General features: G+C 45.8%; 2 protein-coding genes across 2 annotated transcripts in view; both read right to left on the bottom strand.

Annotated features, from left to right (window-relative positions):
* The window catches only part of LOC129842488 (dihydropyridine-sensitive L-type skeletal muscle calcium channel subunit alpha-1-like), a 34,588-nt gene extending 14,572 nt beyond the window's left edge, over positions 1 to 20,016 (bottom strand). The window contains exons 1-13 of the mRNA XM_055911059.1: positions 19,580 to 20,016; positions 16,866 to 16,971; positions 6,506 to 6,645; positions 5,151 to 5,293; positions 4,214 to 4,366; positions 3,861 to 4,066; positions 2,333 to 2,436; positions 2,107 to 2,252; positions 1,626 to 1,707; positions 1,330 to 1,490; positions 986 to 1,211; positions 413 to 620; positions 69 to 189 (exon numbers count right to left, since the gene is read on the bottom strand). Of these exons, the coding sequence (XP_055767034.1) occupies positions 69 to 189; positions 413 to 620; positions 986 to 1,211; positions 1,330 to 1,490; positions 1,626 to 1,707; positions 2,107 to 2,252; positions 2,333 to 2,436; positions 3,861 to 4,066; positions 4,214 to 4,366; positions 5,151 to 5,293; positions 6,506 to 6,645; positions 16,866 to 16,971; positions 19,580 to 19,770 (1,987 nt within the window). The 5' untranslated portion in view covers positions 19,771 to 20,016. The remainder of the gene's footprint in view (positions 1 to 68; positions 190 to 412; positions 621 to 985; positions 1,212 to 1,329; positions 1,491 to 1,625; positions 1,708 to 2,106; positions 2,253 to 2,332; positions 2,437 to 3,860; positions 4,067 to 4,213; positions 4,367 to 5,150; positions 5,294 to 6,505; positions 6,646 to 16,865; positions 16,972 to 19,579) is intronic.
* Positions 20,017 to 20,978: 962 nt separating this feature from the next.
* On the bottom strand, positions 20,979 to 23,565 carry LOC129842768 (achaete-scute homolog 5-like). The gene has a single exon (XM_055911412.1). It carries the CDS (start codon positions 23,367 to 23,369, stop codon positions 22,605 to 22,607), a length of 765 nt encoding a protein of 254 aa, XP_055767387.1. The 5' UTR covers positions 23,370 to 23,565; the 3' UTR covers positions 20,979 to 22,604.
* Between the last annotated feature and the right edge of the window lie 1,686 nt (positions 23,566 to 25,251).

The raw sequence follows: 25,251 nt of genomic DNA, 5'->3' as shown, positions 1-25,251 counted from the left end.
CACACACACACACACACACACACACACACACACACACACACACACACACACACACACACAGAGGATACAGTTTCCGCAGACGAAGAGGATGATGAAGTAGATGCTGACGAGGATCCCGGGCATGGTGGGACCGCCATGTGCCATGATGCCATCATACATCACAGAGTTCCAGTCCTCCCCCGTCAGGATCTTACAGAGAGAGAGAGGCAGGGAAGGAACACAGTCAGGCTCCCACTGACAAATGATCGTCCTGCTTTTCCACAGCGAATGAAACAAAAAGCAAGCGCTGATGTCCAACATTTTCCTATCATACGTGTACATATGCTCCTTCAGATCTCCATATCGTCCTTCATCTTGTTATTGTGATAAATCTGTTAAAAATTAAAAATTAAAACTGTATTTCCTTGCCCACCTGGAAAACACTGATGAGAGCTTGGGGGAAGCTGTCGAAGGTGCTGCGGGGTTTGGGCGCATTGGGGAAGTTGAACTTCCCCCCGAACACCTGCATGCCCAGCAGAGAGAAGATGACGATGAAGAGGAAGAGGAGGAGGAGCAGGCAGGCAATGGAGGGGGTTGAGTTCAGCAGGGACACCACCAGATTACTGAGAGACGTCCAGTACCTGAAGCACACACACAGACACAGTTTACAATTGGCTCATTCATCCCCCTCCTCTCCCCTGTAACTATTCCCCAGGTCGTTGCTGCAAATGAGAACGTGTTCTCAGTCAACTTACCTGGTAAAATAACGGTAAAATAAAAATAAAATAAAATAAACACACACACACACAGAGAGAGAGAGTAAGTGCTGTGCACTTCCTGTGAAGCTACAATGGGTTGGGGATGTAAGATACAATCAATTAATCAATAAACCCATCAATTAATTGGACCAATCCTGGACCGGGAGAGCCGTGGTGTGTGGAGGCTTTTAATGGAGTCCACCACTAACACACCTGAAAGCCTAATGCAGCCTAATGTGAAGTCTTACTTGGTTACTTTGAGCAGCCTAAGTAGTCGAATGCAGCGCAGCACAGAGATCCCCATGACAGTCATGACGTCCATGCGGACCAGGACGAGTTCCAGAATGCCGGTGGAGACCACAAAGCAGTCGAAGCGGTTGAACAGAGACATGAAGTATTGCTGGAGACCCAGGGCGTACATCTTCATAAACATCTCAATGGCGAACAGAGACAGCAGCACCTTGTTGGCAGTGTCTGGGAGGGGGAAGGGAGAAGCGGGGGGGCATGGCCATGGCGTAGACAAGAGCCTTGTTAGATGCTGGGATTGTGTGTATATGGGTTGAAGCTATAGACATGATATGTAGACCCTGACCTTGCCACTCGGTGAGTTGCTGGGACTGCTGGTGGTGTTCAGTAGCGATGGCCAGCGTGTTCAGAAACACCAGAAGGATCACCCACCAGTAGAACATACGGGACTTCACATACACAAGACACTTACGCCGGAAGAAAACGTTCCATTTACGAGCCAGCTTGCTGAACAGAGCAAGTGAGAGATGAGGGAGAGGAGGAGGAAGAGATGGGATGTTAGGAGGAAGTCTGTCAGACTTTTGTTTTATCTAAACACCCGAGTGTTGTCCCAGTCAGAAGCCGGTGTAGGTGTGTACTTACTAGTAGTACAGGATTTTTTGCATGGTGTCCATGTCCTTTAGGCTCCCTGCCTCGGATTCTCCATCCTCCAGCGTTAGCAGGCCTGGGGACAAGAGACACTGGTGTCAGCAGGTTGACTTTTATTGTCATTAGTCTTGTACTGGAAGCAGAACTGAGAGATTTCCCCTTAGATAATTGAGCTGCAATGTCAAAATTGTCTATATTGTAAACATTCATGAAAATAAAAATATTTAAGGTTAGGGTGAGGCATTAGGGTTAACAGTGTGGTTAAGGTTAGGGTCAAGGTTAGGGTCAGTTTTTATTTATTTAATTATGACTTTGTGGCTGTGCCAGCTAGTGACCGCTCTGCAGAGCTGCCACCAGAACAAGATTCATGACATAAAATGCCAACCTGCAGGACGTTTGCAACGGGCTGACTCCTATTGTACTCCTCCCTCTATTGTATTGTGTGTTGGTGATAGGGTTAGGAAGCCTTAAGTACCCTGTCCCTCCCCGTCGGCGTCCATGACTTCGGCCTGTGTGATCCACTCCATGTAGCCCTTCAGATCCTCATCCAGCTGCTGGGTCTCCCTCATCTCTGTGTACTCTCCACGCGCCTTACCCTTCTCTCGCTCCTTAGTGAATTCACTGACGGAGGGGAAAGAGAGATAGAGAAAATGTGAAAGTGAGAGAGATGTGTGTGTGTGTGTGTGTGTCTGTCCTCTTACCCACTGAGCACGCCCAGAACCAGGTTGAGTACGAAGAAGGAGCCAACCAAGATGAGCGTCAGAAAGTACATCCACGGCCACTCCATACCGATGGCATCATTCACCTGAGGAGAGAGGGAGGGGGAGAGAGAAAGAGGAGTGGAAGGAGAGGAGAGAGAGAGAGGGGGATATAGAGAAAGACAAGGTGAGGGGGAGAAAGAGAGAGAGAGAGAGAGGGAGAGCGAGAGCGAGAGAGTGAGAGAGTGAAAGAGAGAGAGAGAGAAAGGAAGAAAGAGACCAAATTGAGACTGCATGCAGAATTCTGCAAAAAATATCAACGTAAAATGTACAATGTAAAACACCAAATAAATGCACGCAGAGCAGATATAGGTTGATACTCACTAATTATCAAAATCCAGAAAAGAGTGGTTAAATTCAACAACCACCTAAAAGAAAGTGATTCCCAAACCTTCTATAACAAAACCACCACTTACAGAGAGATGAACCTGGAGCAGAGTCCCCTAAGCAAGCTGGTCCTGGGGCTCTGTTCACAAACACAAACAGACCCTACAGAGCCCCAGGACAGCAACACAATTATGAAATGAAATGAAATCATGAGAAAAATCTAATAAAAATACCTGACACATTGGAAAGAACGAACAAAAACAACTGAGCAAACTACATTGCTATTTGGCCCTTAATTAACAGAGAGTACACAGTGGCAGAATACCTGACTACTGTGACTGACCCAAAATTAAGGAAAGCTTTGAGTATGTACAGACTCAGTGAGCATAGCCTTGCTATTGAGGAAGGCCGCCGTAGGCAGACCTGACTCTCAAGAGAAGACAGGCTACAGTATCTGCACACTGCCCACAAAATGAGGTGGAAACTGAGCTGCACTTCCTAACCTCCTGCCAAATGTATGACCATAATAGAGACACATATTTCTCTCAGATTACACAGACTCACAAATATATTTTTTTAAATGTTGTTGATAAACTTCAATGTCTGTTGGGTGAAATACCACAGTGTGCAATCACAGCAGCAAGATGTGTAACCTGTTACCACAAGAAAATAGCAACAAGTGAAGAACAAACACCATTGTAAATACATCCCATATTTATATTTATTTCCCTTTTGTACTTTACATATTTGCACATCATTACAACACTGTATATATACACAATATGACTTTTGAAATGTCTAAATTATTTTGGAAATTTGTGAGTGTAATGTTTACTGTTAATTTTTTACTGCTTATTTCACTTTTGTTTATTATCTATTTCACTTGCTTTGGCAATGTAAACATATGTTTCCCATGCCAATAAAGCCCCTGAAATGGAATTGAAATCTAATTGAGAGAGTGAGAGAGAAAGAAAAAGAGAGAGAGAGAGAGTGAGAGATGGATGGATGGATGGATGGAGAGACAGACGGATAATGAGACCGAGTGAGAGTACAGGTATGGGCTACATTAACTGGGGTGAAGTACATAATGCAACAGGATGAAGCAGTACAGTAATATTAAGGTATAGGGGTGATGTAACAGTACCCAGTAGAGCACGTCGGTCCAGCCCTGGGTAGTGATGCACTGGTAAACAGTGAGCATAGCGAAGCCCAGGTTGTCAAAGTGTGTGATGCCGTTGTTGGGTCCGGCCCATCCCGTCCTACACTCTGTCCCATTGATGGTGCAGCGCCGACCATTACCGGCCTGGGCACACGGAGATGCCTTCTCATTCTCCACTGTGGCTATGATATCTGCAGGACAACGGGGGAGAAGATATAAGTGTGTGTGTGTGTGTGTGTGTGTGTGTGTGTGTGTGTGTGTGTGTGTGTGTGTGTGTGTGTGTGTGTGTGTGTGTGTGTGTGTGTGTGTGCGCGTGTGTGTGTGTGTGTGTTTCCTACTTGTGCCTGTGTAGTAGCAGGTTTTATGCATCTTGCACTTGAACAGCTCCAGTCCCACGATGGCGTAGATGGTGACCATGAAGAAGACCAGCAGGGAGATGTGGAACAGAGGTAGCATGGATTTCAGGATGGAGTTCATCACCACCTGCAGGCCTGCAGGGGAAGAGCAGACACATTTTAAACATCAGCGGACCTAGTAGTCCGGTAGTTGACAACCATTTTCAGTTACTGTACCACCGACTGAATTTTCCCCTTCCTTGAGTACCCCTGAAGTACCCCCTCGTGCATTTTACCAGTAGGTCTATGGTCTCATGAGTCTTCTCAAGTACCCCCTGTAGATAGGCCAATTTCCCCTAGTGGTCCTAGTACCCCTGGTTGGGAACCACTGTAGTATTTAACCAATATAACTAGATCAAACTGCAAACTAACCGCAATGAACCAAATCATGTTGTATTTGACACTAGCATTGTTGCTGAAGGTAAGTGTTCTCAGAATATGGTTGTGGTGAAGTGAGTGCTAGGCTCCTCTTACCACAAATGAGCGATCTGCTTCCCGCCAATTTGAGCGCATTCACTGTTTTGCCCTTTGTTTTTCAATGCTTAGAAATTCCCATATAGATATGTCCCCAGTGATGATTTCCCAGTAATCTAAAACGTTAGCGTTTGGTTATATTGGTCATTTCTGTTCATTCATGAAACATATGATCACATTAACTTACCGTTCAAATTCCTCGGGAATAGACATATTGTTTGTAGAGCTTATACGAACTACACTACACTTGTGAGAAATATGTTTTGGTTTATTTAATATGAATAGGACATGTTAAGCCTGATTCAGAGGCTATTTATTTTGTCATTCTACACTTTAACCTGAATTGCCTTCTGCTGATTTCCTGTCCCTGACTGCTCCAGGGTTCCTATTGTACAATGGTCCTTACTGGGGACTCCAGAGACCAGCCTGAGGGGCCGGAGCACCCTGAATGCCCTGAGGGCCTTCATGTCGAAGCCTCCTCCCTTGTCCCCTGGTTGAGCCTCCACACCACTGATATAGGTGATGAAGTCCCCGATGACTGCAAACAGCCTAGAGAGGGAGAGGAGAAGGAGAGAGGGAAGAGAGAGGAGAGAGGAGAGGGAGAAGAGAGGGAGAGGGGAGAGGTTGAAAGATGGAGGAGGACGAAAGGGAGTCGAGTAGTCACAGAAGAGTTATGGCATTACAGAGCATGACAGAGCATGACAGAGCATGACAGAGTATGACAGAGCATGACAGAGCACGGCAGAACATGACAGAGCATGACAGAACATGACAGCGCATGACAGAACATGACAGAGCATGACAGAGTATGGCAGAGCATGACAGAGCATGACAGATCATGACAGAGTATGGCAGAGAATGACAGAACATGACAGAACATGACAGAGCATGACAGAGCATGACAGAACATGACAGAGCATGACAGAGCATGACAGAACATGACAGAGCATGACAGATCATGACAGAGCATGACAGAACATGACAAAGCATGACAGATCATGACAGAGTATGGCAGAGCATGACAGAGCATGACAGAACATGACAGAGCATGTCAGAGCATGACAGAACATGACAGAGCATGACAGAGCATGACAGAACATGACAGAACATGACAGAGCATGACAGAACATGACAGAGCATGACAGAACATGACAGGGCATGACAGAACATGACAGAGCATGACAGAGCATGACAAAGCATGACAGATCATGACAGAGTATGGCAGAGCATGACAGAGCATGACAGAGCATGACAGAACATGACAGAGCATGACAGAACATGACAGAACATGACAGAACATGACAGAGCATGACAGAACATGACAGAGCATGACAGAACATGACAGAGCATGACAGAACATGACAAAGCATGACAGATCATGACAGAGTATGGCAGAGCATGGCAGAGCATGACAGAACATGACAGAGCATGACAGAGCATGACAGAGCATGACAGAACATGACAGAGCATGACAGATCATGACAGATCATGACAGAGTATGGCAGAGCATGACAGAGCATGACAGAGCATGACAGAACATGACAGAGCATGACAGAACATGACAGAGCATGACAGAATATGACAGAGCATGACAGAGTATGGCAGAGCATGACAGAGCATGACAGAGCATGACAGAACATGACAGAGCATGACAGAACATGACAGAGCATGACAGAACATGACAGAGCATGACAGAGCATGATAGAACATGACAGAGCATGATAGAACATGACAGAGCATTTTCATCTCTTCCCTACTTACCCCACAGATACACAGACAAAATCCAGTATGTTCCAACAGTTCCGCAGATACGCATTCTCGTGAAATAGAAATCCATAGGCTATTATCTTTAGAAAGCACTCTATGGAGAAGACGATGAGGAAGATGTACTCCAGACTTTCCTGTGAAACAACGATAAAGGCTTGTTAGGGTATCATGAGGTACTAACTACAGTACTACAGTACCCATTATACAGTACCCATAATGAATATGTGCAATGGAGTATAATTCCTTGATTCTGCTTGTGTAACAGTATAACTTTACGTCGTCCCCTCGCCCCGACACGAGCGCGAACCAGGGAACCCTCTGCACACATCAACAACAGTCGCCCACGAAGCATCGTTACCCATCGCTCCACAAAGGCCACGGCCCTTGCAGAGCAAGGGGCAACCCTACTTAATGTCTCAGAGCAAGTGACGTAACTGATTGAAATGCTACTAGCGCGTACCCGCTAACTAGCTAGCCATTTCACATCCGTTACACTCACCCCCCTTTCAACCTCCTCCTTTTCGGCAGCAACCAGTGATCCGGGTCACGGCACCAATGTAACAGTATAACTTTACGTCGTCCCCTCGCCCCGACACGGGCGCGAACCAGGGAACCCTCTGCACACATCAACAACAGTCGCCCACGAAGCATCGTTACCCATCGCTCCACAAAGGCCACGGCCCTTGCAGAGCAAGGGGCAACCCTACTTAATGTCTCAGAGCAAGTGACGTAACTGATTGAAATGCTACTAGCGCGTACCCGCTAACTAGCTAGCCATTTCACATCCGTTACACTTGGTGACAAAGTCTCCAAACACGTTATAGCTAGTTGTAAGAGTTTAGGAGTCAATGGCACAACAACCATTTTAAGTATATTAATTTGAAACTAAACTTGAAATATTGAGTTATTTAGAGTATTTACAAGAGTTAAACGGACTAAGTTGATCCTGCTTGGTAAATCCATCAGCTCAGTAGCTCCCTGGTGTTCTGTGTATTTGTGTCTCTCCTCCTCTCCCATTACCGGCCAGGCATCCAGAGAATGGCCCCACTGATTAACAACTGGGCACCTCAGAGCTGAGGTCCCTAAGATGGCACCCACTCACTCATCGCCCTGTCTGTTAACTTGCAAGAAATATACTGTTTGTATACTGTTGTACTCCACAATGCAAATTAACTTAAACTTGAACTTGAAACGTGATTTTGAGCATGGACAAGCGATACATAGGAAAGCAAATAGGCATACGTCGGTGATGATGGATAGATACTGTAGCAAGTGGCCATGGGTAACATGGAATGCTATGTTCTATTTGATGCTTGATTACTTAATAGGGTAGGACTATTCAGATCCCCGGAGAAAGGGCATGTGCAGGGACTTTTATAGCGTCAACAACAGTGTTGTCAATAAAGTTTCAAAGTGCTGTACTGTACTGCTTGTAGCAGAGTGAACCTAAATGACATTGGGTTAGATTCTGGCATGTCATGGACATTCCTATAGCGCAATTTATAGTATGTATCTTTAGGTTTCCAACACACACACACACACACACACTCATTCACCATCATTGTAAAGCCATAGTTTTCTTGTTGCTGTGACAAAGTCATTTCTGAAGATGATTATTTATTTCATGTGATTCGTGATTAATAAACGTCTGTCCCCCATTTTAAGGTCAACCCTGCTGTGTGAACTAAACTCTCATTTTAATATGGTGTAATTATTCCTTCTTAAATATTTTTTAAGGTGTTTTGTGGTGGAAAACTGATATAGACAGGCTAGAAATGTGTTAACAATTAATTTTTTGTTGTTGTGAAGCTTGCATTCAATTGCCACTCTCTGCTGCACAAAACAAGCTTCTATTCTTCCTGTCAAGAGGCTGATTTGAGATGAAATTGTCACGTTCCTGACCTATTTCTGTTAGTTTGTTGTATGTGTTAGTTGGTCAGGACGTGAGTTTGGGTGGGCATTCTATGTTTTCTGTTTCTATGTTGGTTTAAGGGTTGCCTGGTATGGCTCTTAATTAGAGGCAGGTGTTTGGCGTTTTCCTCTAATTGAGAGTCATATTTAGGTAGGTTGTTTCACAGTGTTCGTTGTGGGTGGTTGTCTCCTGTGTCAGTGTTTGTCGCACCATACGGGACTGTTCGGTTTGTTTGTAAGTTCAGTCTTTTGTGTAGTCATTTTCCTGTTCGTGAGTTCTGCGTGTTATGTAAGTTCGCATGTCCCGGTTTGTCTACTCCGTTTTGTTGTTTTGTTAGTTTATAGTCAAGTTCGTGTTTTTCGTCTTTTCTGTAAATAAATATGTCATCACAACCCGCTGCGCCTTGGTTCAATCACTACTCCTCCTCTTCGGTTGAAGAGGAGGAGGGATACCGTTACAGAACCACCCACCTAAATGAAGCCAGAACCAAGCAGCGGTGTAATCGGAGGAAGGGACAGCGCAAGAAGGAGGAATGGACATGGGAGGATGTTTTGGACGGTAAAGGTTGCTACACATGGGAGGAGATCCTGGCTGGAAGGGATCGCCTCCCATGGGAACAGCTGGAGGCACTGAGGAGAGCAGAGGCAACCGGAGAAGGGAACCGGTGTTATGAGGGGACCCGTCTAGCACGGAAGCCCGAAAAGCCCGTGAGTACTACCCAAAAATTTCTTGGGGGGGGGCTAAGAGGTAGTGGGCCAAGGGCAGGTAGGAGACCTGCGCCCACTTCCCAGGCTAACCGTGGAGAGCGGGAGTACGGGCAGACACCGTGTTACGCAGTAGAGCGCACGGTGTCTCCTGTACGTGTGCATAGCCCAGTGCGGGTTATTCCACCTCCCCGCACTGGTAGGGCTAGATGAAGCATTGAGCCAAGCGCCATGAAGCCGGCTCTACATATCTGGCCACCAGTACGTCTCCTTGGGCCGGCTTACATGGCACCAGCCTTACGCATGGTGTCCCCGGTTCGCCTACATAGCCCGGTGCGGGTTATTCCACCTCCCCGTACTGGTCGGGCGACGGGGAGCATTCAGCCAGGTAAGGTTGGGCAGGCTCAGTGCTCAAGGGAGCCAATACGCCTGCACGGTCCGGTATTTCCGGCGCTACCTCCCCGCCCCAGCCCAGTACCACCAGTGCCTAACCACGCACCAGGCTTCCAGTGCGTTTCCAGAGCCCTGTTCCTCCTCCACGCACTCTCTCTATGGTGCGTGTCTCCAGTCCGGTGCCTCCAGTTCCGGCACCACGCACTAAGCCACCTGTGCGTCTCCAGAGCCCTGTACACACTGTTCCTTCTCCCCGTGCTCGTCCTGATGTGCGTGCACTCAGCCCGGTGCCACCAGTGCCGGTACCACGCACCAGGCATATAGTACGCTTTGAGAGTCCAGTGTGCCCTGTCCCTGCTCCCCGCACTAGGCTTGAAGTGCGTGTCTCCAGTCCGGTGCCTCCAGTTCCGGCACCACGCACCAGGCCTACAGTGCGTCTCAGCCGGCCAGAGTCTGCCGTCTGCCCAACGGCGCCTGCACTGCCCGTCTGTATTGAGCCTGCAAAGCCGCCCGTCTGCCATGAGCCTACAGAGCCTTCCGCCAGACAGGAGCAGCCAAAGCCTTCCGCCAGACAGGATCAGTCTGAGCCATCCGTCTCCGCAGCGCCATCTGAGCCATCCGTCTCCGCAGCGCCATCTGAGCCATCCGTCTCCGCAGCGCCATCTGAGCCATCCGTCTCCCCAGCGCCGTCTGAGCCATCCGTCTGTCCCGAGCCGTCAGAGCCGTTAGTCAGTCAGGAGCCGCTAGAGCCATTCGTCAGTCAGGATCTGCCAGAGCCGCCAACCAGACAGGATCTGCCAGAGCCGCCAACCAGACAGGATCTGCTAGAGCCGCCAACCAGACAGGATCTGCCAGGGCCGCCTACCAGACAGGATCTGCCAGAGCCGCCAACCAGACAGGATCTGCCAGAGCCGCCAACCAGACAGGATCTGCCAGAGCCGCCAACCAGACAGGATCTGCCAGAGCCGCCAACCAGACAGGATCTGCCAGAGCCGTCAGTGAGCCATGAGCATCCAGAGCCGTCAGCCAGCCATGAGCGTCCAGAGCCGTCAGCCAGCCATGAGCGTCCAGAGCCGTCAGCCAACCATGAGCGTCCAGAGCCGTCAGCCAGCCATGAGCGTCCAGAGCCGTCAGCCAGCCATGAGCGTCCAGAGCCGTCAGCCAGCCATGAGCGTCCAGAGCCGTCAGCCAGCCATGAGCGTCCAGCGCCGTCAGCCAGTCATGAGCTGTCCCTCAGCCCAGAGCGGCTATTTATCCAGAACTGCCCCTCAGTCCAGAGCTGTCTCTCTGTCCGGAGCTGCCTTTCAGTCCGGAGTTGCCCCTCTATCCTGAGCTACCTCTCTATCCTGAGCTATCCCTCTGTCCTGAGCTATCCCTCTGTCCTGAGCTATCCCTCTGTCCTGAGCTATCCCTCTATCCCGGTGCTGCCCCTTGTCTCGATGTTACCCAAAAGATTAAGTTGGTGTAATATGAGGGTGGTCATTTGTAGGGGGAGATGTAAGCTGGGATTGACTATGGTGGGGACCTCACCCTGAGCCTGAGCCACCACCGTGGTCAGATGCCCACCCAGACCCTCCCCTAGACTTTGTGCTAGTGCGCCCGGAGTTCGCACCTTAAGGGGGGAGTTATGTCACGTTCCTGACCTATTTCTGTTAGTTTGTTGTATGTGTTAGTTGGTCAGGACGTGAGTTTGGGTGGGCATTCTATGTTTTCTGTTTCTATGTTGGTTTAAGGGTTGCCTGGTATGGCTCTTAATTAGAGGCAGGTGTTTGGCGTTTTCCTCTAATTGAGAGTCATATTTAGGTAGGTTGTTTCACAGTGTTCGTTGTGGGTGGTTGTCTCCTGTGTCAGTGTTTGTCGCACCATACGGGACTGTTCGGTTTGTTTGTAAGTTTGGTCTTTTGTGTAGTCATTTTCCTGTTCGTGAGTTCTGCGTGTTATGTAAGTTCGCATGTCCAGGTTTGTCTACTCCGTTTTGTTAGTTTATAGTCAAGTTCGTGTTTTTCGTCTTTTCTGTAAATAAATATGTCATCACAACCCGCTGCGCCTTGGTTCAATCACTACTCCTCCTCTTCGGTTGAGGAGGAGGAATACTGTTACAGAAATCTTCAACCATGTTACTTTATTTGGCACTTTATAGGTACTTTTTTAATTTAACCTGTTGAGATGGGAAAACGTGATATTATATTAAATTATTATATTATATTACGTTGAACATGTGCTCTTTATGACAGAATTTTAAAATTAGGTGAAATCAAACTTTTTTTTACCATGTTATACACACTTCTCATAAGGCACCGAATCGGTGGAACGTCCCCTCTATCTTTATCTCCGGATTGGGGTCACTCAGATACAGAAATATCTGTCAACCCATTTGTAATATGGGCATTTTGTGGTTGATTTCATGATCCTTTCCAGAGAGTGTTACAAAACTCCAAATGAGCAGAACTATCAGAGTTGGACAGCAGTTAGTTCCATGTGGCCAGTCTGGCATCTGGCCCACAAAAACAAACCAGGTCAACTTTCTAGCACTTGCTGCTGGATCAGATGTCAAACTGGATTACGCCAGACATCCAGGCCTTTGTGCCCATCAAAAGTCAAGGTGACTACACTAGGCTCCAGATCCCAGTCTGCTTGATTTATGAACTGTGCTCATACAACAGAACAGTGACCAGTTAGCAGCAGGACCATGAAATAATCAGGTCATTCACCGCCATGATCGAGGTATGAGTACAGTGCTCACTACGCATTCAGACACATATGTACACTCACACATGTTCTGTGTTTTCATGACAGGCGAGGAAGCTTCATGAGGAAAACTCAAGGTTACTAGAGTAACCCGGTTTTCTGAGAATATGAGGGAGATGTCTCACTATGGGATTCGCTGGAAAGTCGCATCACTACCGAAGAACCAATCACACAATGTCTGTCGGAGGCAGAGAGGTAGAGTGGCGAATGAGGTGAGCCCCTCCCTCTTTATAAGGTGCCACTCGCCCCACCCTCTGGCCAATCTCAAGCATGTCTCTCTTCCTTGCACTCTTGCGAGCAGGGACATGAGGTGAGACGTCGCACTCGTATTCTCAGAGAACCGGTGTTACGCAAGTAACTTTGAGTTCACGTTCAAATACTTGATTCTATTCTATGACAATTATAAGTATTGCTCACTTTAGGCATAAAGGTGGGGTTATGTAACAAAGTCACCTTATGAAAACCAGTGGTGTAAAGTACTTAAGTAAAAAATACTTTAAAGTACTACTTAAGTAGTTTTTTTGGGTATCTGTACTTTACTTTACTATTTTATATTTTGCCAAATTTAATTTTTACTTCACTACATTCCTATAGAAAATATTGTACTTATTACTCCATACATTTTCCTTGACACCCAAAAGTAATCGTTACATTTTGACAGGAAAATGGTCCAATTCACACACTTTTCAAGAGAACATCACTGGTCATTCCTACTGCCTCTGATCTGGCGGACTTACTAAACACAAATGCTTCGTTTGTAAATGATGTCTGAGTGTTGGAGTGTGCCCCTGTTTGTATGGTATAAAATCTTACTTTTGATACGTAAGTACATTTGAGAAATTCCATTTACTTTTGATACTTAAGTATATTTAAAACCAAATACTTTTAGACTTTCATTTTTACTTGAGTCATTTTCTATTAAATTAAGGTATCTTTACTTTTACTCAAGTATGACTATTTAGTACTTTTTCCACCACTGGTGAAAACCCCGGGGCAAACTGTAGGCACGAATGGTGGACTGACAGTTCGTGCAGCTCACTCACTTGCCTTGCAGACTTAAGGACAATCAGTAAAGTGGTTTTGAAGGAGAGATATCATATCCACGCTTTCCGGCAGCTCGAAAGGTTGCTGTGAAATAACCTCAAGCACAATAGACAGGTCCCAAGACGGTGCTAAAGGCTTGGAGACTGGACATACTGTAAGTGACGCACCCTTCCTAAAACGACATAACAGGGGATGCCCCCCTACTGTGTTGTTGTCAAAGCCTATATGGTAGGCAGAGATAGCTGCTAAATAGACCGTTACAGTGGAGAAAACCTTCCCTCTCTCCAGAAGGTCCTGTTACAGTGAGCGTGTAGAAGGTGCTCTGGCACTCTGGATAGTCTCACTGACTCTGAGTGGCAAGCCTGTCGCATTCAGATTCATGGGCCAGGGCCAAAGGGCCAGGGTTTCTGGGTGAGGGTGGAAAATCTCTCCATTAGCTTGGAGAAGAAGCAGAGCTTCCCTGGCCATCAAGGGTCTACCAAGACGAGGGATAAGCCTTGTTCCCTCACTCTGACTAGAGTAGGGAGTATCAAGCCTAGAGGAGGAAAGGCATAGAGCATCACCCTTAGCCAAGGGTGTGCCAGCGCGTCAACCCCTAGTAGTGAGTCTCCTGCCAGCGCAAAGAACAACGGGCAGTGCGCATCTTTGTGCAATGCGAAGAGATCTGTGGTGGCTCGTCCATATCTCACCCAGATCTGGTTCTCCACTGGGCGATGGAGTCTCCAATCCAGGTACAGGGGATTCCCTCTGGACAACAAGTGCGCTTCTACATTCAGTACCACCGGGACATGAGTCACACGTAGTAAAAGGAGGTGTGCTCTGCTCCGCAGAATAATCTTGACAGCTAGTCTGTGTAGATGCAGAGAGCGAGAGCCGCCCTGGCGGTTGATGTATGCCACCAGAGTCGTATCGTCGTCCAGCTTGACACCTAGGTATTCTATTCTCTGTGTTGGCAGTTCTTTTCCTGGTTGAATTTGAACCCTAGGGAAGCCATGTCCTGTACTGCTTGCGCCTGTGTCGTGAAGCAAAGGAGGTAATTGTCTATGGATGCTTAGACTCTGAGTCCTCTGATCCGCCACACACTTGCTGAACGTCCGGGGAGCTAGCGCTAGCCCGAAGGGGCCAGAGAGGTATTCGTTGGCTTTACCCTGGGTCACACTTTATTTTATGAGGATCCTGGATAGTCTATAATGTAGATGCTCTACAGATCGTCAAATTATCAACAAGCTATCTCTTGGTAAGCAGCTGCTTACTAAGGTTACAGTTAGGGTTAGGTTTAGAATAGGGGTTAGGGTAAGGGTTAAGTATAAGGTTAGGATTTGGGTAAAGGTTAAGTTTAGATTTAGGATAAGGTTTAAGGTTAGGGTTAGAGATAGTTTAAATATTACTGATTGTCTGTAGATAGTCTGTAGAGTATCTACAGATGGACTGTCCAAATAAAGTGTTACCAAGCACTGAAAGGCAAACCTGAGAAAACCTTCTGTCTGCTGACAGAATACTTGTGAAAATAAGCGTCTTGTAGGTCGACTGAAGTGAACAAGTTGCATTGAGGAATAGAGCGAGGCAAAATGTTGAGCGAGCTGAGTCGTCACTTGCTACTGAATTTAGAATTCAATTGAAAAAGGGTGGCTTCATAGCAAACTGCAGTCTGTACCCCTTTTAACTGCGGACAAGACCCTGGGCTGGACTGCACATTTTGCAGTTCCCTGCTCTTGCAGCGAGTTGCCCACAAGTTAGATGACTCTTGCTCACCAGTGTTGACGAAGCGCCCTCTGGTGGCTTCATGGCGAGGCGCCCTTTTGTTGTATTTTTGTTCTGTGCCCTTGGCAAGATGGATTGAGGGGAGAGCTGTGGCAAGGAAGGCACTTGGTGGTTGAGTGCGCTCCCTTCGTCTTCCCTGTGAGTGGACGCATAGGAATGAGCCGTTGCACGGGGGATAGGGTTTTAGGAGCACAGATGTGCTTCTCCCCCATAGTGATGTGGGGGGAAAGTCTGTGCTCCACCTGAGAGGGAACAGATCAGGACATGGTGTGAACTGTTGGCTGCCCCTCTCTACCGCTGGAGCCAGTGTGTTGCCCTCTCCCTGCCACGAAGCCATGGCTTGTGGAAGGGTAGACCAGGTAGCCACGGTACCCGGATCTGCAGGGCAGGCAGAAGTTGAAGGCTTCGCCTTCCTTCTTTCAATGTTCGCACTTCTGCCACATGGCGGTGACAGCCGGCCAAAACCGTTCCTTAGCCTCAATCAGAGCATCAGGGAAATCTGCTTTCTCCACCTGTGGAGTGGCCTGCTGGGAGGAGTTGTTTCCCTGGGACGGTGTCAGAAAGGAGCCCCCTCTCATTGAGCCAGTCCCTTTCGCGCCCTATGGGCGCAGGCCACTCAATATTGAGCCTGGTCGCTGCCCACCTGCAGGTGAGCCGGACATTTTTTGTCTGGAAAAAGATGCATTGCTTAGGGTGCTAGAGGGCCTCGAGATGTCCCCTCCCCCCTTCCCAACTGCTAGGTTTCAAAACCATCCATAGCCTCAACCAAGGAGGTTTGGGGTTAAGAGTTAGGCTTATTGCCCCCAGGCTGTAAGGGAGAACAGTCTGTTTGAGGCAGGTCTTAGTTCCTACAACGCACACAGGACTCAGGGTTAGTGAGTGCTGCTTTGGCATGCTCAACCACCAAGCAGGTGATACACAAAGAGTGTGTATCCTTGACTGCAATCATGGCCCCGCATGGACACGGTATGCGGTGCTTTGGCAGCGGCCCTGCTCAGGTAGCAGGTTACATAACTCAGAGAAGAAAACAAAACGTTTGTAAACTCGGGTTAGGAGAGTGCTAGCCGTGTGTAGCTGCGAAGCTAGTTGTAGCTAGCTAGCGTTCGCCTAACATGAAGAAGAGTGTGTTGCAGCGTATTCTGTCGGTGACCACAAGCATGGCAGTCTCTTGAGCGCCACGCTTGTGAGGCTGGATTGGTCCGTTTAGTCAACACAAAATGAGTGAACACAGGTTGAGCTAAACGAGAAAGGAGAGCTAGCCATTTTTACCCTTGCAGGTAGAAAAGCAAGTGGTGCTTAGCTGGCCTTACAGCAAGCTAGCTGGATTAGCTAGGCCTTGTGGCTTGCGCTAGCCAAGTCTCAGTAGCTAGCCGTGTGACGCTAGCTGCAACCGGAGAATTAGAATTCTATTCTAAAGTAAAAACGTTCCTTTCAGTCAGTACTCAACACAAAGGGCGAGAGCTGAGGTCCTACGTTTGGCAGCGTAACCTCGCGGTTCGCCTGAGAACAGTTAAGCAAGAAGACAGGGGTCAAGTTGTGCTGAGGAGAGCTTCAGAGAGGGTAGGGATATTCACAAGGAAGAAAGTGAGAATGACCAGAGAGTGGGGCGAGTGCCACCTTATAAAGAGGTAGGGACTCACCTCATTCGCCACTCTACCTGTCTATCTCCGACAGCAAATCCCATAGTGAGACATCAAAACAAGTATTTGAAATAGAACCCCACAACTAGCAGTATTACGATCTCCATCACTTTCAATCCATTTGAGATGGTGTGTATTGGGTACAGACTCACCAGGTTGCTGTTGGTGTTATTGCTGTCCTCCTCAGGCATGGGCAGGAACACAGCCAGGGCCACACAGTTGGCAAAGATGGTCAGCAGGATGATGATCTCAAATGGTCTGATGGGGAACGCTCAGGAAAGGTTCAAGCGACATTATACACATCCAGCAGATCACAGAACTGCAGGGTGTAGGAAATAATATCATTTTAATAGTGTCTTTTAAAATAAGATACTGTGTGGGGGTATTTTCCTTTCTTATTCAAGCTGATGTTACCTAACCAAGCGATATGGATGGATATGGATAGCTATTCCACCATTCAATGCCCACAGGAAGTACACATGGATCTCAGTGAGATCTTTCAACCTCACCCACCTATTAGACAACGTTCACTATCTAAATAACCATAAGGTGTATGGTTTAACATGCCACTGTAGACTTCATATTCCAGAAAACTAGCACTCGTGCTAGTTTGGTATCAGTTACAGGATGACTATTGACAGAGTAACCATAACTAGCAATATTGGCCATGCATCTGAATGACAAAATGTCAAACATATCGATAAAGTGAGTCTATTTCAGTTTAACTGATGTACAGTATGTGCAACCCCTCAATAGGGACTTCCCCATATAGCCAAGGGTATCGAAAACACACTGGAAGACATTTGAGGCCAACAATGGGTCAGTTAGAAGATAATCGGATCTATTTATGTAGGCACCTGTGGTAAAGATGGTGGCGAGTTCAAATATCTGGGTCCCTTCAGTACAGCACATTCAAAACGGTCAATGCTGTGCAATGTTGCACTCCTGGGTGTGTAATAGTACAAAGCCTTAATCAGGGTAATACCATGGATAATCAACTGCAACTTCATTGGGGGGTGGCAGGTAGCCTAGTGGTTAGAGCGTTGGACTTGTAACCGAAAAGTTGCTAGATTGAATCCCTGAGCTGACAAGGTACAAATCTGTCGTTCTGCCCCTGAACAAGGCAGTTAACCCACTGTTCCCAGGCCATCATTGAAAATAAGGATTTGTTCTTAGCTGACTTGCCTAGTTAAATAAAACAAATATTATAGTCGTCATGCTGTTCCCCTCTCAGACTGCAGTACCCAATTCCACCACCAGTCCGTGTCTGAGGCAGCATTCTCTTAGCTTAGCGCGTCTGTTTTTAGGCTGTGACGTGGGAGGACAGCTGTCTGTCCATCCCCAGGAATATCATCCCACCGCCGCTTTAATAAACTCATATTTTACGTGTCAAAAAATGTTCATCAACAGCTTCACTGGATTATAATATCTCAGTGGACCATTACTGCAGCCACAGTCATTACTCACTACCAAAACAGAACTGTATCCTTGGATGTGGGATTCTATGGTACGCACACGGTTAAATTGTGATTCTGAGCTGTGGTGGATTTGTCCTCGAGACAATTTGCATTTACAAGATGATTCTAACAGAAATGTACTCTATGTTGTGTTCCTGTCACCGCCCAATATGGGTCGTCTCCGCTCTACCCTGATGCTACTGCATGTTGTTCTGAAACCCGTAGTTATCAACCTGTTGCTCTGGTGCTCAAGCCACTCTACAGTTCAGCATGTCTGCATACTGGACTGGACCACCAGAAAATGTAAGGGCTGTGTCCAATGGTTATAACATGTGTGTTGTACTGTAATGTGTGAGCATATCAGAGTGGTTACAACTCTACGGCTATACATAGATATGGTCCAGCCGTCTGTCACCTTATTCAATACAAAACAATACGAGGCTCAACGGGAGGTGCTTTATAAAGTGTTGACTCGTCACGAAGGCAGCCATTTTCCTCAGATCCCTGAAACAGTTGTTCCCAGACGCTCTGCTGCTACCACCCATTCAAAACAAATCAAATCAAATCAAATTGCATTTGCCGAACACAACAGCTGTAGGTAGACATTACAATGAAATGCTTACTTACAAGCCCTTAACCAACAACGCAGTTTGAAGAAAAATAAGTGTTAAGTAAAAAAATAGATCAGTAAAAATTAAAACATTTAAGAAACAATTAATTAAAGAGCAGCAGTAAAATAACATTAGCGAGGCTATATACAGGTGGTACCGGTACAGAGTCAATGTGCGGGGGCACTAGTTAGTTGAGGTAATTGAGGTAATATGTACATGAAGGTTGAGTTAAAGTAACTATGGATAGATAATAAACAGAGTAGCAGCAGCATAAAAAAAGGGGGGGGGGGGCAATGAAAATAGTCTAGGTAGCCATTTGATTAGCTGTTTAAATACTTATCTGTCATCCACCAAATACACAAAGCCTTAACTCAGTTGCTATCCATGACCTCAATAGAAACTGGGCTTGGGGCACGATGTGGGAAACACTGTTGGGTTGCATTGACCAATAATACAAGACCAAATGTATCAATGTCATAAACAATAATTTGCTATATCGCCAATCCACAGACAGGCTTCACTATCTGGCCAGGTTAGACATTTATGGTATGAACGCACTGTGTTCCCATTATTTCTAACAGCTTGACCATGCTTCATGGTTTAAAAGTCAATGGCCAAACCTTTCTTATCTAGCCTGTGTGTGCTGTGTTGACAAGGCAGCACAAACAGATCTGGGACCAGGCTACTTAATTTCTACACACAACTCTGAGCATGGTTATCTAGTGACAACCGTCTCCTGTTACCACACCCTCCTGACCTCTAACCCCTGAACCTTGACCCCTGACCCCTAAAGGATACTTCCATTCCACAATGTTGATGGCAGCCTTGCGGAAGGGGTTCTTCAGGGTGAGGAAGAAGAGGGAGCGTGCGGGCCGAGGGTTTCCCCCCGTGGCCAGGAGCTTCTTCAGCTTCTCCTTCTGCTTCCTCTTCAGAGTTTCCTCGTCCATAATGTAGGACTGCAGGTTAGGCTCGCCGCCACTCTCCGCCATCTTGGCACTACCTGGGGAATTTGGAGGAAGTGAAGATGGTGCTAAAATGGCCTCTTCAGCCAGCCAGCTATTGTACCCCCAACTTGACCTGGTCGTCCAGATACTGGTCCAAGTGAAGATGGTTGCTTTCAGTGCTGTATTCCACCAGGTCAGCTAGCAATTCACCTGCTCAGCTAGTCCAGGTTCTACTGGTCCTCTTCATAAATTGCTGGGTAGGTACTCATTTATTCCACAACACTCCTCTCTCCTCTCCGTTGTCTATATCTCCCTGTACTCTTTCTCGGTCATTCCCCCTCTCTCTCACACACTCCCCCTCTCTCTCTCTCTCTCTCTCTCTCTCTCACACACACTCCCCCTCTCTCTCTCACAAACTCCCTCTCTCTCTCCCTTTCTGAGATGACAGACCTGTGCCTGTGTATTGGTTGGAGGAACAGTTGGTCGGCGGAGAGAATAAATATAGACAATGAGTGTCATTCTGGGGAGGGGGTGTCAGAAGGGGGGGCACATTTACCAAGAGTGAAGGTTAAGGCAGTGTAAGGCATGTACTATGTTGTTGTCGGCCCTATAGTAATATTGTGTCATTGGCTAACAGGGTTGGAGTGATGTCCTGTCATTGGTCGTAACACCGAGACTCCGACATTGGTTGTGCTATTTGACTTTCAATAATTTTTTATTGGCCTTCACAGACATGATGGCTACTACAATGCACAACGGAGTTGGGGTGTCTCCTCATTTGTTGACCGAACCCTTCATGACCTCTGACATGTATGTTTGGGAGTAGAGTTAACATAATGGAATGGAGTCGATGGTGGGAAACGTGTCTGTGAATTATTGCCAGTGAGATCTGTGTCAACAGTTGGTGACTCTTATGATGAAACAAATACTATTTATGGTATCAATTTGTGCTCTATCATGCCCAATGCTTTGTGTTATATAACAGGGTTTGTGAAAGGCTTTGCATATATAGAACCCAAACACAGCAACCAAACGTTAATGACAGGCCTCAGGTCTGAGGAATGAGCACAATTATGGTGAACTACAGTATTATAGCAAATTAGACTAATTAGATTAACACCATTATGAATACTGTTTAACTGCCCCAAGAAATTGCATCCAAGTATCAGTTGTCCCATTGTAGAATCTGTTTCTTTTCCAAAAACTGTATTCGTGAAAAGAGGAATCATATTTCTTTATTACCAGTTGTGTGACTTAATATCACCTGAAATTTCCAAAAGATATCATGCGCTGTAATAGAATTAACTACAGTTTGTTTTGGGAAATGCAGTTTCATTTGATAACAGTAATGTGCTGCTACAATGGTCAGTTTCTCATTATGAAACACAATAAACATTGCATACTTGAAGTCGTCCCAATTAACACATTTGGATCCTTGGAAGTTGTGGAAACGTATGTTTTTAGTTTCACATTGGTTGTAGGAACTGAACGTTTTTTAAACGTTCTGAGAACAGAAGTGAACATTTTGACTGTTCTGGGAATGTTTCTTTTTAGGTTGCAGTGAGGTTCTGAGAACATTTTAATCTGGTTCCTTGAACGTTTTCCTGGGAGGTTTTGTTAACGCTCTGAGAACTGAAATTATAGGTTATTTTGAGGTTTTTGAATAACTTCCTTAAAACTTTCACTGAAAGTATTTTAATAACACTGCTAGTTTATTTTGGGTTAAATTCTTGAAATCCAAGCACAATTAGGACACATGGAAATTCCTTTCCTTAGGCATTAATCATGAAAACATATTTATGATTAAAAATATATATTTAGTGAGATTCAAACCTATAATCTTCTCTTCTCTACTCTTCTCTATGGAATGAGTCTACTGCTCCACCAGAATGGAGCTAGCATGCTTTGTTTTTTTATGCATACAAGGCTTTTTATTTTAGCCTGTTCAAACCTACCCCATTTCAAAGGAAAAAAGCACTCAATAAGATCAGGTATGGCCAATTAGTGGGCGCAGCCAACACACCTGAACACACTTAACAGGATAGTGGATAGAGAGAGTTGTTGTTGTTGTTGAGGCCGAGAATGGAATGTATATGGAATGTATATGTTCTCAGCATCAAATGTTTTTGTGTTTTTTTTTATGGAAAGTTTTCTACACTTTCTCGTGAACAATTTGAGACCGTGACTTTAAATAGAACCATGAGGAAACCTGTAAGAAAGGCTATGCTAAAGTACTAAAATTCCCACAGAAGAACATTGTTTCTCAACATTCTCTGAACTAGTTGAGAACATTCCCAATGTCAAACCAGTTAGAGAACATTTAGAGAACATTCCAAGATAATTACCAAAATTGAAATGAAATGTAACCCTGTTTGACCATTTCGGAAACTTTCTTTTAATATAATGAAATACTAAGATTTTCTTTTATCAAGTTCCTCAAATTAGCAGAGACTATTCCAAAGCCAAACAACTATACACCATTCCCAAAGAGTTGATGGAAGGTTGTGTGCAAAATAACCATAGGACAACCACGGTCTCACCAAGCTCTAAAAACGTAGAGCTGTTCTCAGAACGTTATGTGCTAGCTGGGATTGCTTTCTGAGTTTCAGGTGTTTATCTTCAAATCTGAAGTGTTCATGACATCTTCTTTAACATAATCAGCTTCTGAAAGGGGTTTGGTAAAACATTTCAGTGGCAAAAAAAAACAAGACACATTGCCAATATAAAACATAGTATCTACTGGAAAAGTCTTAAATTATATATCTTTGTACTCAGGGTTTGATCTTTTCGTGAGCAGTCCTTGGAGAGAGGGAAGTCCTACCTCAATCCACAAACGTCTATCCACAGTCTCGCTCACAAACTACACTACCCACAATCATCTAGGTCCCAGAGCCCGCTGACTCCTCACAGTCTCTCCCCGCTGAGGAAGAGGAGGAGTCTGAGAGAGAGCGAGGTGACCCCCCATTGCTGTGGTCCGAGTCCTCCGTCCTACGGTGGGCAGAACTGGGGCTGTGGCACACCTGTCCCCCCTCATACACCTCTCTGCCTTTACCCTGCCCCTCCACCAGCCCCTGCAGGTATTTAATATAATTAATTGCTGCCCTCAGTGTCTCCACTTTACTGAGCCTCTTCTCACTGGCACTCCCTGGCAGGTGGTCCCTCAGCTTGGCATAGCCCTGGTTCACACACTTCACCCTCTGACGCTCCCGCTCGTTACGCTTCTGGATGAACGCTGGCTCGAAGGGGCACTCGTACACCCCAAAGTGCCCGTGGTGGAATGGGGACAGGTACGGGAGGAGACTGGGGCCTCCGGGGCCCCGGAACGAGGCTTCATAGAGGCCTCCAGGGTCCATTGTGGTGGGGTAGAGGAGGAAGGGCACTGTGTGGGCCAGAGGGTCAGAGCCAGAGTGGAGGCGGTCGGAGTGGGTGTTTGGGCGGTTCTCAGAGTAGCCACTAGAGGGAGACAGACCATACGGCAGGCTGCTGCCTCTGTTTAGGTAGGTGGGCCGCTGGTCTACGAAGGGGTGGGAGAAGACAGCACTCATGGTGATGGTGAAAATGAACAGAGAGAGAGAAACTCTTAAGACAAATGGATGGATAAGGAATAGGAGCAGCGAGTTGTGAGTTTCCTCCACTTGTGGCATCCAGTTTTCTGCTGAACTTGTTCGCCTCAAGTAGAAGGAGAAACAAGGTGGAGCTTCATCATCAAACACTCTCCTCTTGTAGATCTGTGGAAGTGAATTAAGACCGGATGAAAGGTTAGAACTTAGTTAAATGTGCCGCCCTAATCAAACACAGGAGGTTTTGAAGATAATAATGACTGTTGCATGTATTTAAAGATGTAATGAGGCTATATACACTTCAGAGGTAAGGGATTAGATAGCTGCACTTTGTGCTAAGAAATCAAAAGGAAGATCTTTACCCGTTACCTGAATATCAGAACATTCACAATCACACTGAAACTACGCAAATCCAAGACTACTGTCTGGGCTTTATTGTAGGAGAGTGGGGTAAGTTGAGCCACCCCTTGTTTCGAGGAAACCATACACAAAATGTATCATGTGACAAAATATTTAGGATGAGGTCATCATTTCATGGAGTCTGTGAAGGAAGAAACCACATGAAAAAAAGTGGTAAGCAAGTTAGGTTAAATTTTTTTTTTACTTCAATTATTTATTGTGTTATAGGTTTCATGATGCTTGTATCTAAACCAAAGTAGATTGCTTTATATATCCGCTGGGGTCTCTATAGCTACAATATGAGGTTCTAAACCTAGCATGAAGTGCATCCTTGTAGCTGTGTGGGCTAATATAGTCAAAATGTTTGCCTTAGGATAAGGTGAGCCAATGGCCATGACGTAAGTTGAGCCAATGGTCACCATACCCCATATAAATTAAGATTAGATTTTGTCCGTTTTATGCATAGTATGCCTGCAATATGTCATGCATATGAACTCAAGATAGTGCATTTTTATTGTTGCAGAGCAAACATCATCATGCCCTGTGTATAGAAACGTAAAACAACCTGCTTGAGGTTCTTGAGAGAGCAGTCAAGGAAGGGAGAAAAGGGAATAAGTCCATTTGAGCAGCAGCAAGGGATGGATATTTTAAAACTGAATAACCAGGTTTCCATCCAACCTTTTTATGTGAGTAAAGTACATGTTGGATAAAACATTTCACGACAGGCTTGATGGACACAGCACAGTTGTCGGTAAACTTGACAAATGTCGACAAAACACGCTAGACAAGGTGGGATTTTTTTTTGCGTCTCAAATTAATTATGCGAGAAATCTTCTCCTGGAGGCAGAACTGAGCGATTACCACTTAGATAGGTCAGGTGCAAAGTCAAAATTGTCCATTGTTGTAAAAAGTCATGAAAATGATTTAAGGTTAGGGTTAGGTATTAGGCTTAGCAGTGTGGTTAAGGTTAGGGTCAAGGTTAGGTTTAAAATCGAATTTTTATGTGCCAGCTAGTGACCACTTTGCAGAGCTGCCTCCAGAACAAGATTCATGACTAAAAACGCTGATGAGCTTGATGCTCCTTTCCAATAAATATCGAGGGTCTTATTCTGGTGACATGATGATTGTAGCTTCGCTGCCATTTTACAAATAAAACATTCTTGCTCTTTTGTCCATAATAATCTCATAATGTAGGCTACACCCACACTGTAGAAACGAGCTGTTGGCGAGCATGCAAAGACCAATCCAGAGTGGCCACATTAGCTTTATAAAGCAACATTTTTCGTGACAAAGTCATCAGTAGAGTTGAAAATGCATTAAAACTCATTTAACTTTTATTTTTATTTTTATTCGGTACATGGAAATGTAACCGCAAAAGTTATTTGTATGTGCACTACGACATCACACACAGCCTCATATCCGCAACAAGTCAATCTGGTGTGAAAATGTTCATATTGTTTTAATGTATATTTTTGAATTAGGTGCATGAAAATCTGTCACCAATTGGTAGGAACCCTAGACAGTGAAACTGAATATGCACGTTGACAAAAAAGAAAACAAACATGTA

This window comes from Salvelinus fontinalis, chromosome 3 (genome assembly GCF_029448725.1).
Source record: "Salvelinus fontinalis isolate EN_2023a chromosome 3, ASM2944872v1, whole genome shotgun sequence".
Taxonomy (NCBI): domain Eukaryota; kingdom Metazoa; phylum Chordata; class Actinopteri; order Salmoniformes; family Salmonidae; genus Salvelinus; species Salvelinus fontinalis.
Note: the sequence above shows the minus strand (reverse complement) of the source record. Positions and strands in the feature narration are given on the sequence as shown.

What these genes read in the sequence shown, in the direction of transcription:
- LOC129842768 (XM_055911412.1), bottom strand. Translation starts at nt 23,369, where the DNA reads ATGCCACAAGTGGAGGAAACTCACAACTCGCTGCTCCTATTCCTTATC.